Below are 17,072 nucleotides of genomic sequence, written 5' to 3' on the forward strand. Positions count from 1 at the left end.
CCTCCTAGCAACCGACAGGCGGGGCAGCGGAGCGCCGAGCACCACCGGCCCGGCGTGCCCCGAGGCCGCCCCCACTGCGCCTGCCCGTCCTCGCCTCCTAGAAACCGGCAGACCAGAGCAGAGGAGCGCCGAGTGACCACCGATTGGGATCTGCTCCCTGCCCAGAGGGAGGGGTCTCGGAAGAAGGCAGTTCCGGCCGGACTCCCGCCCTCCAGCCGGGTGGGATATTTGGTTCGAGGGCTGGGTTCTTCCGCCCGGTCGGAGGCCCAAAGGCCTGCGAGGCGGGTCCGCCGGCAGGACCGGAGCTGCAAAGGGGAAACAGGCACGGCTGCAAGGGCCGGCGGCTCCTCAACCTGCCAAAGTGCCTTTGGAAGAGGGAGCTGAGCTCAGACTTCGGGCAGGCAGCTTAGGGAGCTTTCCCTGTGCCGTCGTTTGATGGGACACACTCTGCAGGATTGGCAGGAATCGAAAAGTTTTTGAAAACGCAATCTTTGAAAGACTCAGTTTTTATACAGAGCAAGAGACGAGAGGCCATAGACGCCTCAAGGGACAGAAGAAGCGTTCACAACTGTAAACTCTGTCCCATGCCCGCGCGACAACCTGTCATTTCAGGGCCGCATTTTCCCAAACAGGACCGCAAAGGGGCTGCCTCACATTCCGCTGAGATGCAGAATGTGTCTTAATAAAGTATTAAGTATTAATACACATTGCAGCATGCGTGTGCCTGACCTGACTTCATACTGTGGCTGAGGTCTTGAACCTCACAGACAACGACCTGAAGCTTTTCCAGCAACAGCTGTCTTCTCGGCCAACAGAGTGACACAGAGAATAAACTTTGGCATCAGACTACCCACCAACCTAACTGTGAGTTTAGTATTAAGACACATTCTGCATCTCAGGTTTATTTTACCCCAACTGTTTTATTTGACGCTTAAAGTAAAAGCCAAACTTAAATATGCAGGACTGGAGAAGTGTGGGTCCCACTCCAGGGATGCACGTTAAAACTGACATTTACCTCTGGTTCTGCAAACTGTTTCGTGTTTGTTTAGTCTGCAAATGTTGCTTAGAAAAGATTCCACTTACCGTTGAGAGAGAGAAAGAAGGTGTTCAGATCCTGTGCTAAGACATATGGGTGAGTGTATCATTAGGGGGGTCTGTGTTTTTTTTCGTTTTGGGCTTGGTTTTGTTTTGTTTTGTTTCTTGGCCCCGCCCCAGGCTGTGGCAGTTCCTCAGGCCAGGAATGGAACTGGCGCCACAGCAACGAGGAAGCTGTTGTGACAACAGGGCTCCTTAACCTGCTTTGCCACAAGGGAATTCCTGGGGTCTGTGCTTTTGACATCATGGTTTTCCTCTAGACACACAATTTATTTTCCAGACATTGTGTTTTTGAGTCATGTGCGATTAGGAGCCAGTTTACAGTTTATGGATCTGTCTACTTTGTGCTGAATATAAAAGTCATTTCCTCAGCTCCTTGCCTTAGAGAAATTAATCAAGATCCAATCAGCCTTTTTTTTTTTTAAATAATGATTAGCACTTTATTTTATTTATTTTTGACTATTTGTCTTTTCTAGGGCCACACCCGGAGCATATGGGGGTTCCTAGCCTAGGGGTCTAATGGGAGCTGTAGCTGCTGGCCTATGCCACAGCCACAGCCACGTGGCATCTGAGCCTCATCTTCGACCTACACCACAGCCCACGGCAACGCCGGATCCTTCACCGACGGAGTGAGGCCAGGGATCGAACCCGCAACCTCATGGTTCCTAGTTGGATTCGTTAACCACTGCACCACAACGGGAACTCCCAATCAGCCTTGTATATTTAACTGTGCTCTGGTTTCGGACGTTCCACCACCACCGTTTTCATTTTCACTCAGCAGCACTTGGGAAGAACGGTACTGGCAAAGGAGCACAGCAAGGTCATTGCAGTGATAGCTAGGATTCAGTGAGGGACTGCCCCCAAAGAGGTACCCAACGGAAACCTACTTGGCAATTCACTTAATTCTCATAGCGTCCCTTGGAGATGGATATGCTCCTGTTTTTCAGATGAGAAGTCTGAGGACCAGACAGATTAGCCCAGTTGCCTAAACTCACAGTTAGGTTGGTGGGTAGTCTGATGCCAAAGTTTATTCTCTGTGTCACTCTGTTGGCCGAGAAGACAGCTGTTGCTGGAAAAGCTTCAGGTCGTTGTCTGTGAGGTTCAAGACCTCAGCCACAGTATGAAGTCAGGTCAGGCACACGCATGCTGCAAGAACGACCTGGGCTTGGCCCTTGAACCCTGCCCTCTCCCCTCCCAAGTGCCCATCCCAAATTCCTGTCAAGATCATTGTGTCTTGACTGTTTGGCTTTCCACTCCAGCTGCTACCAATCCATCGTCCACCGCAGCCAGCAGTCCAGCAGGTGACTCCCCTCATGCCCTGCTCTGTCTCCCCGAGGCTCACACCAGGTGCCCTCGTTCACCAAACAGAATGATGTGATTTCGAATCTCCCCAAAACACCATATTCACAGAGCTCTGCAAATGCTGTCTCCTCTTTCTCACCATCCCCACCGTATTTGCCGAATAAATGTCAATAGAGGAAGTTAAACAATATTTCCTCAAACTTTTTTTTTTTTTTTTTTTGGTCTCTTGAGCGCCACACCTGCGTGCGACCCCCAGTCTAGGGGTCGAATCAGAGCTGTAGCTGCCAGCCTACACCACGGCCACAGCAACACAGGATCTGAGCCGTGCCTTCGACCTACACCAAAGCTCACAGCAACACCGGATTCTTAACGCACTGAGCAAGGCCAGGGATGGAACCTGCGTCCTCATGGATGCTAGTCAGGTCCATTAACCGCTGAGCCACAACGGGAACGCCTCAGATTTCTTAAAACAATTATTTTCAAAATAACTTATTTGCCAATCACATTTCATCTTGTGATACATCTATCATCATTATTCAATAGATTACTCACTAAGTTCATTTGATCATGCGGGAAGTGACAATGCTGGAGACAGTTAAAAAAAAACATGTCCTGGACCTCTAGTAGCTCACAATTGCCAACCATTGCAAACCATTATTAAATAATGTGAAAGCGTAAGTGCTACTCAGAAAATGCAGTGAGTGAGGAAGTGACAAAGTTTACCTGGAAGAAAGAAATGAGGTTAGGAAGGGCCTCATTTCAGGTGGATCTTGAAGCACAAATGACCCACCAGGCAGAGAGACCCACAGAGAACATCTTAGGAGAAAACAGATATGAGTGCAAGTCCAGAGGGAGGGGTCTGGAGGGCTTGGAAAATGTACTAGTGTCCACTAGGGCTAGTGGTATCTCTAACAGTGCTACCCAGTAGAAATATAATGCAAGCCACAGAGGTGATAAATCATCTAGTAGCCCCATTTTAAAAATTAAAAAGAGGTGTTCCCGCCATGGGTTAAGAATCTGACTCAGCAGCTTGGGTTACTGTGGAGGCAAGGTTTTGATCCCTGGCTGAATACAGTGGGTTCAGGATTTGGTGTTGCCCCAGCTGCCACTTAGATTTTTCTCCTTTTTTTTTTTTTTTTCTTTTTAGGACCACACCTGCAGCATATGGAAGTTCCCAGGCTAAGGGTCGAATTGGAGCTCCAGTTACCAGCCTATACTGCAGCCACAGCAACGCCAGATCTGAGCTGCATCTGCAACCTACACCACAGCTCATGACAATACCAGATCTTAACCCACTGAGCAAGGCCAGGGATCAAACCCAAATCCTCCTGGATACTAGTTGGGTGCATAGCCTGCTGAACCACAGTGGCAACTCCCTGCCGCTTAGATTACATCCCTGGTGTAGGAACTTCCACATGCTATGGGTGTGGCCATAAAAAGAAAAAGGTACAGATGAAACCAAATTTAATAAAATGTATTTAAAATATTGAGTTGTTTTATATTTTTATACTATTCTCAAAATCTAGTATGTATTTTATACTGATAGCACATCTCAGTTCAGACTGGCCATGTTTCCAGGGCTTGAGCCCCATGTGCAAGTGGGTTCCACACTGGGCAGAGCAGGTTTACTGCACACCATGAGGGTGAGGCACGTAGCAGGTGGGATGGTAGGAAGTAAGCCTGGAAAGGGGGCCAGGGCCAATGTGTAAAGTGCCTCCCAGACATGATGTAAAGATTTAAAGCATCAGATTGGGCAGTGATGGGTCAGGAACATGAAAAGAGAAGGCTGAGGTTGCAGGCTGAATGGTGGGTAGGTGGAGAACTCGAAACCCAGAAACTAAGGAGGAGGCTTGGCCGCCTCTTCGCAGGCTGCTTCCCTGCCTGGATCCCAGTTCCTTCCTCGCCATCAGCTTCATCACTGCTCACCCTGGAGCCTCTACTGCCCTGTCTATGTTTGACTGGTTTGTTGCAGTCTCCCCAGCCTCTTCCCTGTACCTTAAAAATGTATGCCCACCTCCCTCCCTAGACTATAAACCACGACAGCCCAGGGGGTGATAAAAACAAAACACAGAAGTTCCCATCGTGGCTCAGGGGTTAATGAATCCGATTAGGAACCATGATTGCAAGTTCGATCCCTGGCCTCGCTCAGTGGGTTAAGGATCCAGTGTTGCTGTGAGCTGTGGTGTAGATTGCAGACACGGCTCAGATCCCGTGTTGCTGTGGCTGTGGTGTAGGCCGGCGGCTACAACTCCGATGAGACCCCTAGCCTGGAAACCTCCATATGCTGCGGGAGCAGCCCTAGAAAAGGCAAAAAAAAGTAAAAATAAAAAAAAAAGATTATTCTGAGTGGACCTGCCATTAAAAGGAGGTGACACATCAGAGATGAAGCAAACTGCCGTGTCAGGAGGGAGCCAGTGGCGGGAGCTGAGGGTGACCCCTGACTGGCAGCCCACAGAGACTAACCCGAGTCCTACAGCGGCAGTGAACCCGGGAGAGGATCTCAGCTGAGGGTCTCCAAGGCCACCACGGCTCAGCCAACACGTGTCGCCTTTCTAGGCCTGAGCAGAGGACCCAGTGAAGTCTGAAGACAAAAATGCACAACCTAAAAGTTGAGAATCATGTCTTGTTTGTTTTTGTTGTTGTTGTCTTTTTAGGGCCACACCCACGGCACATGGAAGTTCCCAGGCTAGGAGTCCTATCAGGGCTACAGCTGCCAGCCTACACCACAGCCATGGGCCATGCAGGATCTGTGCCACGTCTGTGACCTGCACCACAGCTCATGGTAACACCAGATCCCTGACCCATTGAGCGAAGCCAGGGACTGAACCCGCATCCTCATGGATACTAGTCAGGTTTGTTACCACTGAGCCACGATAGGAACTCTGAGAATTCCATTTTATTTGGTGGACAAAACTGAGGACCTGAGCCCAGATGCAGCCTCTCAGGTGGCTCTGAGGGATGCTCTGAAGAGGTCAGGGGCTGGGGGCAGGGGCAGGATCTGTAGGAGCTTCTGCAACAAAGACCAGGCTGTTAATTAAAGAAAACCAGACATCTCACGTTAGGGAACTTCGGGCTTTTCTATGCATGGGAAGAGGCACAAGTTGGGGCTCCCTGCAGTCATTCCTTTGATTGCACCTCAGCTCTCGGGCCAGAATCCTGCTTTTTCTCTGTCTTGAACCCCCTCAGGATGCACCTTCGGGGGTGGCTGCAGCGCTGAGTTCCCACAGGGGCTCATCATCAGGGCTGTAGGCAGCAACATCCTTTGTTAACAGGCAACATTTTTTTATTGACAACAGTTGCTCAGTAAGAAAACAGGGGGGGAGTTCCCGTCGTGGTACAGTGGTTAACAAATCCGACTAGGAACCATGAGGTTGCAGGTTCGATCCCTGCCCTTGCTCAGTGGGTTAAGGATCCAGCGTTGCCGTGAGTTGTGGTATAGGTTGCAGACATGGCTCAGATCCTGCGTTGCTGTGGCTCTGGCATAGGCTGGTGGCTACAGCTCCGATTAGACCCCTAGCCTGGGAACCTCCATATGACGAGGGAGCGGCCCAAGAAATGGCAAAAAAGACAAAACAAACAAAAAAAACAACTGGGGGTTCCTACCCCTGCGTCTGTCCACTGAGCCCCTGGCCACACTTGGATCAAGCTTCCTGGCAGAGATGCCCCAGAAACACTGCTCTGCTCGTCCTCGGCTTGTGGAATCAGGCTTCAAAACTCCAACCTGCTCAACCACCCCCTGCTCACCACTGCCAATGTGTCCCTTTGTGATCGATGAGAACCCTCCAGCAGGTATTAAATCCTCCACCTAAGAAAATCCTGGGCTTGGAGAATAGATTTGTGGTTGCCAAGAGGGAAGGAGAGGGGCTGGAAGCTTGGGGTAAATAGATACAGAATGTTGCCTTCTGGGTTAGCAATGGGATCCTGCTGTGTAGCACTGGGAACTCTGTCTAATCACTTCTGATGGAACATGTAATATGAGAAAAAAGAATACATACATGTAAAAAAAAAATAAATAAAAACCAAACATAGGATCTCAACAAAACAAAACAAAACAAAACCTCCACCTACCATCCTTAGCCTCGAGCAAGAACTCACTCCAGCCCCACCTGACTGCTCAATGGGGATCTTCTATTTCCACTTTTTTTTTTTTTTTTTTGTCTTTTTGCCTTTTCTAGGGCCACTCCCACGGCACATGGAGGTTCCCAGGCTAGGGGTCTCATCGGAGCTGTAGCCGCCAGCCTACACCACAGCCACAGCAACACGGGATCCGAGCCGCATCTGCAACCTACACCACAGCTCAAGGCAATGCCGGGTCCTTAACCCACTGAGCAAGGCCGGGGATCGAACCCACAGCCTCGTGGTTCCTAGTCGGATTCGTGAACCCCTGCGCCACGACGGGAACTCCGACTCCAGCTTTCACTCCGCAGGCGCACGTCACTCACTCGCTCACCCGCATCAATACGGACTCCTGGGTTCCTACTTTACTCACTGCCCTGTGATCTGCCAATATCGTCCTTGACTTTGCTCCTCAAATTATCCCCGATTTAATCAGCAGGTACCCCTCCCTTTGCTTCCCATGTCTTTGCTTCCAAGTCCTTGACACCGCGTGATTCTTGGAGCCGTTTCTCACTTTCTAGCACAACGAAATATTCCAGACTCATACTTTCACCTCTCTAGCCCTGAAGTCAACTCTTTCTCCAAAGAGCCCTGGCTCCTTTCACTGGAGGGTGGGATTTAGAAACGCAATCTGGGAACACTCCATATGTCTATCTGAACACTTTCATCAAAAGACAAGTTATGCTCCCTCCAATTCCAGTCCACCACCTCAGGGCTCTTTCTAGCCTCCCCTGTCCCGTGATTATAAGATCACTGACTGGAAGAGAGCTGACTCTCACGATCGCCAGTGTATGTGTCTATTTGCTGGTCTTACCGGCTGACCAGTCACTAGTGGTGGGCTTGCCACTCTCTCCTCCGTGCAGCAGAGGGAAGGTCTCTAAGGAGCTTGCAAAGTCGGCAAGATGGAAGGGCTACCAATCAACTCAGAAAATTCTGTAATAATCTGGACAAGCACGAAAGGACCAAGCTTTTTCTGAGCCCTCTAGCTGCACAGCACAGACCTTCTTGGGTAAAGAGCGTGTGGCTCTATCACCAAAAGGGCATCTCAGAAACACAGGAATAGGGGTCTCATGAGTCTGGGCAAAATGAGTCTGGTTGGCAGTGCCAATGGAAAATTGTCACTCACCACCTGCCTCTACCAGGATGAGGTCACTAGCTGCTGCTGGCACTGCCCTTTTAACACCCCCTGAGAGGCCTTCAGGGCAGAGACCAGGAAGGAGGGGCTCTGTGCTCTGGGAAAACTGGCAGAACAGGCCTTCAGCCAGTTAGACATTTTTCAGGAGACAATTTTATGAGCCCATTTCTTACATCTTCTCCTATCTGGAAAAGCACTAAAATCATTAACAGAGACATCTGCTGCTCGTGACTGGCAGCAACCTTCTGCCAAAATAGGTGCCTGACTGCCCACGCCCCCTTCACCAAAATCACCTATGTGCTCCCCCCTTCAGAGCTGTCCCTTGGAGCGATCTGAGAGGCTGAGAGGCTGTCTCTTGGGCTGCAGTCTTTCTTTTGCCCCCAGTAAAACTTAACTCACAGCTCTCATGCTGTGCATTTTTTTTTTTTTCAGTCAACAACAGCGTGAAAGGAAGAGGGAGACTGCACCTGCTGCAAGGAAGCCCGTGGAGAGGTGCTGGGGAGGGGACGAGGGAAGGGAGAGGGGAGGGGAAGATGGGCTAACTGATGAGGCCCAGTCCTGGGTGGGAGGAGAACTAAACGCAGAAGAGATTGGACTTCAACAGAAGACGCTTCCCTCCAAAACCAGAAAGGATGACCGCAGGAGCTCAAGTGTCGTAGTCTCGCCCTAGAACCCCCAGTGTTGCTCTTCTTTCCTCTGAGAAAGCAGAGCCTTCCCCTGGAGAACTGTAGGTAAGGGAAGAGGCAACATGATGAGGTCACAGGAGCCAGGCACATACAGTAAAATGCCAGCCAAGACCTAAGAGCATGGATGTTCCCGTTGTGCAGCAGCGGAAACGAATCCAACTAGGAACTGTGAGGTTGCAGGTTGGATCCCTGGCCTCGCTCAGTGGGTTAAGGATCCGGCATTGCCGTGGGCTGTGATGTAGGTTGCAGACGCGGCTCGGATCTGGTGTTGCTGTGGCTCTGGCATGGGCCAGTGGCAACAGCTCTGATTAGATCCCTAGGCTGGGAACCTCCATATGCTGCAGGTGCAGCCCTAAAAAAAGCAAAAAGACACACACACACACACACACACACACACAACAACCCTATGGTCTGAGCCTGCTGTTAGACTCAGTGCAGAATGCAATGGTACTGCCCTGCTGGCCAGTGGCCAGCAGCCTGGTGGGCTCCCATGGGCAGCGGAGGCAGGAGACTGATGGGTGGGTGCCCAACAGGGGCCTGTATCTTCCCTATGTTTACATCCTTAGGCCTCCACGTCACATGCTTTAGCAGACATGCAGGATTTCTCATGCGGCGTGTGTTCACCCACGTCTGTATCTGCAGGATGTGATTCCAGAGCTCTTTAGACAAGACAAGAAAAGCTCATGCTTATTTTGAGTTTGTAACTTGGTCGTGAATGAAGGGCAGCGTTAGATCTTTAAGCTGTTGTGTAGGAAAAGGGGTGAGACTCCTTTACATACACACAGCTTCCATAAGGCAATTGGGGGAAGAGCAAGACAAAGAAAACCATTCCTTCCCTTGTTTGAGGTTTACTGCCCTGGCCCAAAACTGAGTGTTTCAGGCCCTAGAGCAACGTTTATGAGATACATAGTCTATATATATCTCCGCGGTCACACACACACATATGTGTACATAATTATATACAGATTCACAGGGGAGGGGAGGGGAGGTACTGTTTATTCATGCAGTACCTGCAGGGCCAGGCACTGTGCTAGCTTGAAGATGTAATGATGGCCATTATAAATACATTTCTGCCCTCATGGATTTAAAGACTAGCTGATTTTTTTGGGGGGGGTCTCTTTAGGGCTGCTCCCATGGCATATGGAGGTTCCCAGGCTAGGGGTCTCATAGGTGCTATAGCCACCGACCAGAGCCACAGCAACGCCAGACTTGAGCTGTGTCAGCGACCTACACAGCAACGCTGGATCCTCAACCCACTGCGAGAGGCCAGGGATCAAAGCTGCAACCTCATGGTTCCTACTCGGATTCATTTTCACTGCACCCACGACCCGGGAACTCCTGAAGACTAGTTGATTAATGAGCCTTTGGCCAACTTACTAATGCGTGCAAATGCCTCCCCCCATCCAAAAAGTGCGTGGGAGCAGCAAGTCTTCTATTGGCTGCGTCTAACAGGCTGTGACTGCAGTTGGTCCCTAGCTGGTAGCGCTCTGCTTCTCACCGGCTTTTACTGTCCCATCTGCAGGGCGAAGAGGTCTGTGGGATATCACTGTGTTGTCCCGAATATGGCCGAGTCTCTGCCTCTGCAACTACTGCCTAGTTATCGCTATTCCAGAATCCCTACGACATGACAGGGAAGGGCCGATAAGACATGAACATGCCCACCAAGAACTTAAAAACATATAAGCAGGCTATATTTCTCTAAAGAGTCCCTGCCCCTCCTAAAGGTGATCATTCAAGGCTGCCAATAACATAAAGATTTGAAGACTACGGGGGGCGGGGCGGGGGAACTAGCCCTATTGTTTTAAGTTGAATTAAAGTATTCTTGGAACTCACTGAATATGCCGAAAAACAACTACCTAGGCTGTCCTCTGCAAGTGATGACTTCAAGGAGACTACAAAGCAAACAGGAGTTACCATGCTTGAGTTTAATGGAAAACAAAGCGACCCAGAGCAGCCTGTGCTTCTCAGAAATCGCGGGCAGGGGGTGAGCACTCCTAGGAGAAACTCTGTACAGACAGCATCCTGCACGTCCAGGCGGCCCAGGCCAGTTCCCGCTCCCCGCGCGCACACGGGGGCGCATCCCGCAAGCTTTTCATACCGCCAGGACAGCTGCAAGGTTTCCGGGAGAAAAATGTCTTTACGTGGCGGGCGGTCAGCATGACTGGCCCGGTCACCCCGGGCTTTACGGCGCCGCACCACCGGACCACTCGGAAAATTCTAACACCCTGGAAGTACCTCGAGAAGAAACGTCTTAAACTTGGCAAGTGCTGTGCAAACTCGGGAGCGTGTACTGCGCCCTCACCAGCCCTGCACGAAGGCGGCCCAGGTGACGGAGCGAAGGGAGGCCCCCCACTCCCAGGACGCCCCGGCGCTGATCCTCCGCAGCCGCAGACCCCACCCTGGGTTGCCCCCCTCGGAGGCCTGAGGCTCTTCGGCGCCGGGACTTCCACGCAGGCCCCGCCCCTTGCGGTGACGCACACGCAGGCCCCGCCCTCCTCGCCTCAGGGGCGCCCCGGACCACCCCCTGCGGTAAAGTTCACGCAGGCCCCGCCCGCCCCGCCCACCGGCGCGAGGACGCCACACCAGCCCCGCCCCGCCCGCCTAGGCGGTGCTCCCCCGCCCTTTGGGAGGACGTCACACTTTGGTGTCTTCCACCAGGCGTTGGGCCGCACCCAGGCCTGGGGCCACGCCCGGCCGCCGCAGTGGAGCCCCCGCCCTGCGTGCTGACGTCGTACGGCGCCGCGGGCGGAAGCGCGGGAGGGCAGGGCGGTGGCGCCGTCCCCTCAGAGGGGCGCTGGCGCGCGGGCAGCGGCTCTTCTGCCGGGAGCGGTCGGAGCACTGCACGGCTCGGCGATGAGTGGCCCCCGCGCTCCAGGCCCCGAGGCCGGCGCCGCCGGGGCCGAGCCACCCGGCGCGGCGCTGAGCGTGGACGTGACGGGGCTGCTGGCGCAGCTGGCGCGCAGCTTCGCGCTGCTGCTGCCGGTGTACGCGCTGGGCTACCTGGGCCTGAGCTTCAGCTGGGTGCTGCTGGCGCTCGGGCTGCTCGTGTGGTGCCGCCGGAGCCGCGGCCTCAAGGCCACCCGCCTGTGCCGCGCGCTGGCGCTGCTGGAGGACGAGGAGCGCGCCGTGCGCCTGGGAGTGCGCGCCTGCGACCTGCCGGCCTGGGTGAGTGGGCGCGGCGGACCCCAAGCTGACCCCGCGCGTCCGCCGGGTCAGCGGTCCCCGACCTTGACCCTGACCCCGACCCGGCCCTTGTGCCTGGTCACGGGTCCCCGCCCGCTGCGACTCCGAACCTGACCCCGACTCTGCCTGCCTGCCTGGTCAGAGGTCCCTGCCTGCCGGGACCTGGGCCCTGATCCCGCTTGCCCGCCGCGACCCCGACCCTGACCCCCGCCTGGTCGGGGTCCGGCCCCATCAAGACTGCTCCCTGGTTAAGGGTCCCCTCCCGCCGCTACCCCGCCCGGCTCGGGGATGCCCGGAAGCCCCGGCCCCGCCCACCTGCCCACCAGCAACTCCCCCGCCTGGGTGGGCGCCCGCGTCGGACCCGAGCGCTGTGTAAATCAGAGGTCCTGGCCCCGTCGCCCGGCCCACCCGCCCGGTCACTCTTGGCCTGCGAACCCTCCACCGCACGGGTTCCGAGCAGGGCCGCACAGGTGAGGCGCGCTCTGCGCTGTCCTGCTTTGGCCACGTCGCCAGGCCTCCCTGTGCGGTGGCCGCGACTCCCGCCTCTGGAATGTGAGCTGGGGCGGCCGGCCTCCCTGCGCGGTGCTGGACGGTGTCCCATCTCCCCTGCAGAACAGGCGGCCGACCGTGGGGGCGGGGAGAGCGTTTTCCTCCTTTCCTGAGAAGTCTCAGCTGTTTCTCGGTTGTTTTTGACACACTCCAAGGGCAGTGAGGGTCCCCCAGAACGTTTGTTGGTGTCCTGATAATTGGAGGTTTGTTTCGCCACTTTGGAAGTAACATCATAAGCTGAGTAACTTTTACGGAGGGTAAACTTGACTCTAGTGTGAATGGGTGGGGCGGGGGAAGTTCTGGAATCGGCACTAAAGGGAAGAGTCATGGTATTGGTTATTTTTTCCTCGAGCATCCTCTGCCTAATTTATTTAAGCAGTGGGAAACTAAAGGAGTCGGCTCCTTCATCCTTTGTTGAGTTGGAGCACTGAGGATATGGTGCTTAGTTTAAGATAGATGATGCTCAGGTTAGGTTTGCTGTAAACTTACAGGAAGGTGACCAGCTGGTGAGTGTCAGCAGGGTTGTTTGCTCTTGGAGGAGAAACAGGCTTGGAGTGAGCTGGGTTATCAGTCCAGGACGCTTGTGAGGCAGCCATGGAGGGCATGACAGAGGGCAGGCAGAGGCCGGAAAGCAGGCGAGCCCAAGGCTAAAGGGGAGCACGATGGATACAGTTTGTGGCGACACATGGCAGTTGCAGAGGCATCTAAGTCAGGGACGTCAGAGATTTAAACTGTGTCAACACATGGTGGTGTGTGGCTCTCTAGTGTTTGGAAGCATCACTGTAACTGGTTGCTATGTTGCTTTTAACCAGAAGCAGGAAGAGAAAGGAGTAGAGGACAGGAACTCAGAGCCACCAAGGTGTGAACAGCCTGGAACAGAGGCGCCTTTGGAGGTGCAGGGCCTTCAGGTGGTCTTGTGTCGTACAAATTAAATTACATTAAATTATACCAAATTAGATGATTCCGGAAAGTGGCTAAAAGCGGAGAGTAGGTACCTTGCCAAAACAGTAGGCACAGTCCGGGCTGAGATTCACAGGAACTGGTGATGCTGACATTCATGGGTACTTGGTTATGGGGCCCTTGGCCGACATCAGATTTACTTGTAACAGTAGTGAAATGCACACTGTATTCACGAAATGAATTAACACGTACAGTTGCTACTATACTGAAGGACAGGAAAAGTTTTTTTTTTTAATTTATTTTTTTATTACTCAAATGGATTTATCACATCTATAGTTATACAATGATCACCACAATCCAGTTTCACAGGATTTCCCTCCCATAAGCCGAGCACATCCCCCCACCCCCCAAACGGTCTCCTCTGGAGACTGTAAGTTTTTCAATATCTGTGAGTCAGCATCTGTTCTGCAAAGAAGTTCGGTCTGAAAGGACAGGAAAATTTTTTTTCTTTCTTTTTTTTTTTTTTAAACAGAAGGGAAGGGTGATTAGCCCAGGTTCTTTCCTTGGGTTTGTTTTTCCTGTGCGTGACTTACACTGCTGAACCATGGTGTTCACCTCCTACAGTAAGGAGTTTATTTTTTCCAAAACTTTTCATTTGCGTATCCCACATTTATATTTGTTCTGATATCACACATATGTGCTTAAAAGTGTATTGCTTAGAAAACTTCTGGGATTCCTGTCGTGGCTCAGCGTAAACTGACTCAACTAATACCCATGAGGAGCAGGTTCGATCCCTGGCCTTTCTCGGTGGGTTAAGGATCTGGCGTTGCCGTGAGTGAGTTGTGGTGTAGGTCACAGGTGTGGCTTGGATCTGGCTCGACTGTGGCTGTGGCCAGTGGCTACAGCTCTGATTTGACCCCTAGCCTGGAAGTCTCCGTATGCTACAGGTGTGTCCCTAAAAGACAAAGAAAGAAAGAAAGAAAGAGAGAAAAGAAAGAAAGAAAGAAAACTTCCGTAAGGATTCACATGAATCTTGACAGTGATCATATCCAAGAAAAGCACTAGGAGTCGGTTTTGAGGGAGATGTTTTTTTTTTCCTTCAGCCACACCCAAGGCAGGCAGAAGTTCCCAGGCCAGGGATGGAATCCATGCCACAGCAGTGGCCCAGGCCACAGCAATGACAGCAGTGGATCCTAAACCACTAGGCCTCTGGGGAACCCTCTACCTTTTTTTTTTTTTTTTTTTTTAATTGTATTACTCTTGTGTTATTTTCATAATAAAACTGGAGAAGTGCACTGTCTAGAAGTGTGCTTGTTATTCTGCTGTAGCCAGCGAGCGAGCATGTCAGCAACAGAAGCAGCTGAGCATGAGAAAAGTGAGGATTTCTGCATGGGTAGCACTGATCTCTTTTACACATACCTAGGTTCTAGGGGTTCTGAACATTTAGCCTGGTGTTTTGCCTTGAGTGAGATGTGTTTGTGCAGATTTCATAGTGTGTCCTTGACAGCTGTGATTCATAGCAGGGCAGAGGCAGAGGAAAACATGAACTGTTGTGGTAACTGACAGTTTTTCTTCTTTTTATGTAGTTACAGTAAAAATTCGTACTGGGTATGTAAAATGAGATGCTTCACAAATATGAATACCTTGAGAAGAAATATACTGCTGCAAATGAGAGCTAGTAGGATACGAAAAATGGCGCCCCCTTAACATGTGGTAATTCTGTGTAAACCACATTGTTACTCGTTATTCTTTCTTCACTTTTCATCAGCAGGGAAAGGTCCTGGCCGGTTTGAGCTGATGGATTAAGGACTGGCCTTTTCGTTGTAACAATGGTCTTCCCCTCGTTAACTGGGCCTGTAAAATTAGATTGCGGCCGAAGACTATTCCTGAAGAGTTTTTATAGTGATGAGTAAGATGATTTTCCACTGCTATTCTTACCTGAAAAATTAGCACTTGGTGTGAAGTCTGCCCTTTTCCTGTTTTCACTACTGCCAGTAAATGCTGATGCTCTGGCTGCGCATAAGTAGAGACCCAAACCTGTCATAAATGACAGTTAGTCTTTTAGTCCTCTATTGCTTTGAGGATAAAGATTTAAAGCATAGTCAGTTTCTGTGTTACGTTGATTTTACTGTCATGTTTCAGCTTTTCTTTGGGGGGAGCTTTTTTCTTCCCAGGGTTCTTCTGGGAAGTTCTGGAGAATTTAACTCTAGCTCAATTTTTTTTTTTTTTTTTTGGTCTTTTTTTGCCTTTTCTAGGGCTGCTCCAGCAGCATATGGAGGTTCCCAGGCTAGGGGTCCAATCAGAGCTGTAGCCACCAGCCTACACCAGAGCCACAGCAAGGCCAGATCCGAGGCACGTCTGCAATCTACACCACAGCTCACGGCAACGCCGGATCCTTAACCCACGGAGCAAGGCCAGGGATCGAACCCTCAACCTCATGGTTCCTAGTCGGATTCGTGAACCACTGCGCCACGACGGGACCTCCAGAGCACATACTTTTATTCTTAGTGTTAGTCATTGCCTTGTAACAGTCTTGGGAAGACTTGTAACAGACTTGAAGCTAAATCAGGATCCATGGTTTAGCGATTTTTAACTGTGGCTGTGGCGTTAGCACCTGGATCCTAGAGCTTATGTACTTTGCGAAGATGCTGGATCCCTCCTCATAGCTGTGAGGGTGGGGTGGCTCTTCAGGTTTCGCATTTCTGTGCACACCGCTGCTGCGGTTCACGGAGGGGAAGGACCCTCATGTTGCTCTGTTACATTCTCTAAATGCCTCATGCAGTTAGAACAGAGCGCCCCAGGGTTGCTGAACATAAAGCAGTAAATAATCTGTTTTTTAGTTGAAAGGCGTTCCCCCTGTGGTCCAATGGAATTGGCAGCGTCTCTGCAGCACCAGGATGCGGATTCAATCCCCAGCCCCGCACAGTGGCTTAAAGGATCTGGCATTGCCAAAGCTTCGGTGTAAGTCACAACTGTGGCTCGGATGCGATCCCTGGCCCAGGAACTCCCTATGCCCAGGGGCAGCCAAAAAATTAAAAAAAAAATTAACTTTGGGATATATGCATCCATCAGGTTGTATGCGCTGATTTTTCTGTTGCAGATGAAAGTTGGCCTCACTGAAATTTCAAGATGAAAGTATATAGAGCTAAGACTGCACTGTAAATCAATAGCTACGTGAACTTAAAATATATTCAACATATTTATGTTAAACTATATTATGTTAGTATATGTTGTGTTAAATTATATCACAAAGTATAGCTCTTGACCCTGTGACGGCGGGTTATGAACAGCTGACTGCGGAGGGAGCACGCTCCTTAACCCTGGTGAACCTGCATTTTCTCTGGGTTTTCACGATTTCTACATTGGTTGCAATATCTAGCCTTAAATAGTATCACAGACATGGCGAATGATTAAAACCATTGAATTGTACACTTGACATGAGTGAATTGTACAATATGTGAAGTGAATTACATCTCAGTAGTGCTGTTAAAAAAATTACAAAATTGCAAAAGTTTCAAAAATAAATGAAACAGGTGATCAGTTACAGTACAAAGTAAGCCATACAAACCTCTTCGCTTTTGGAATTCTAGCTGAAACTGTCGTAATTTCTTAGAATTATTGTTCCAACATAAATTTGGAGGCATTTACATTTTAAAGAATATTTAATGGAAGGGGAGGGCTTATGAATGTAGAAAGAAACTAGGTAAATATTTTCTCATTAAACCTAATGTTCATTTAAACATTAATCTTCCATTGGCTAAATGAACAAATAGACATTGTGCCTCAAAGATATAAATAGGAGTTCCCATTGTGGCGAAGTGGAAACGAATCTGACTAGGAACCATGAAGTTGCAGGTTCGATCCTGGCCTCGCTCAGTGGGTTATGGATCCAGCATTGCTGTGAGCTGTGGTGTAGGCCGGTGGCTTCAGCTGCCATTAGATTCCTAGCCTGGGAACCTCCATGTGCCAAGGGTGCAGCCCTAAAATGATAAAAGACAAAAAAAAAAAAAAAAGATGTAAATAGCCTAAATGTGTGGGGTGTTTTTTTTTTTTTTTTTTGTGAATTAATTCTAAACACTTCACTTTAATTAAAGGTGTTTATAATT

General features: G+C 50.7%; 1 protein-coding gene and 1 long non-coding RNA gene across 5 annotated transcripts in view; both read left to right on the top strand.

The window, feature by feature from the left end:
- Positions 1 to 6: 6 nt before the first annotated feature.
- On the top strand, positions 7 to 10,863 carry LOC146394848 (uncharacterized). Its single transcript, XR_014833384.1, has 3 exons — positions 7 to 864; positions 8,081 to 8,140; positions 9,857 to 10,863. It is a non-coding gene; the product is annotated as an uncharacterized LOC146394848 (long non-coding RNA).
- A 259-nt stretch (positions 10,864 to 11,122) lies between these two features.
- ESYT2 (extended synaptotagmin 2) overlaps positions 11,123 to 17,072 on the top strand; it is a 78,131-nt gene continuing 72,181 nt past the window's right edge. For all 4 annotated transcript variants that reach the window (XM_021079028.2, XM_021079029.2, XM_085005018.1 and 1 more), the window contains exon 1: positions 11,123 to 11,499. In XM_021079028.2, the coding sequence (XP_020934687.1) occupies positions 11,188 to 11,499 (312 nt within the window). In that variant the 5' untranslated portion in view covers positions 11,123 to 11,187. The remainder of the gene's footprint in view (positions 11,500 to 17,072) is intronic.

Source organism: Sus scrofa, chromosome 18 (genome assembly GCF_054392235.1).
Source record: "Sus scrofa isolate SSC_HxYL_T2T_F1_AM1 chromosome 18, Sscrofa_HxYL_maternal_Yorkshire_Landrace_v2.0, whole genome shotgun sequence".
In the NCBI taxonomy this organism is placed as follows: Eukaryota; Metazoa; Chordata; class Mammalia; order Artiodactyla; family Suidae; genus Sus; species Sus scrofa.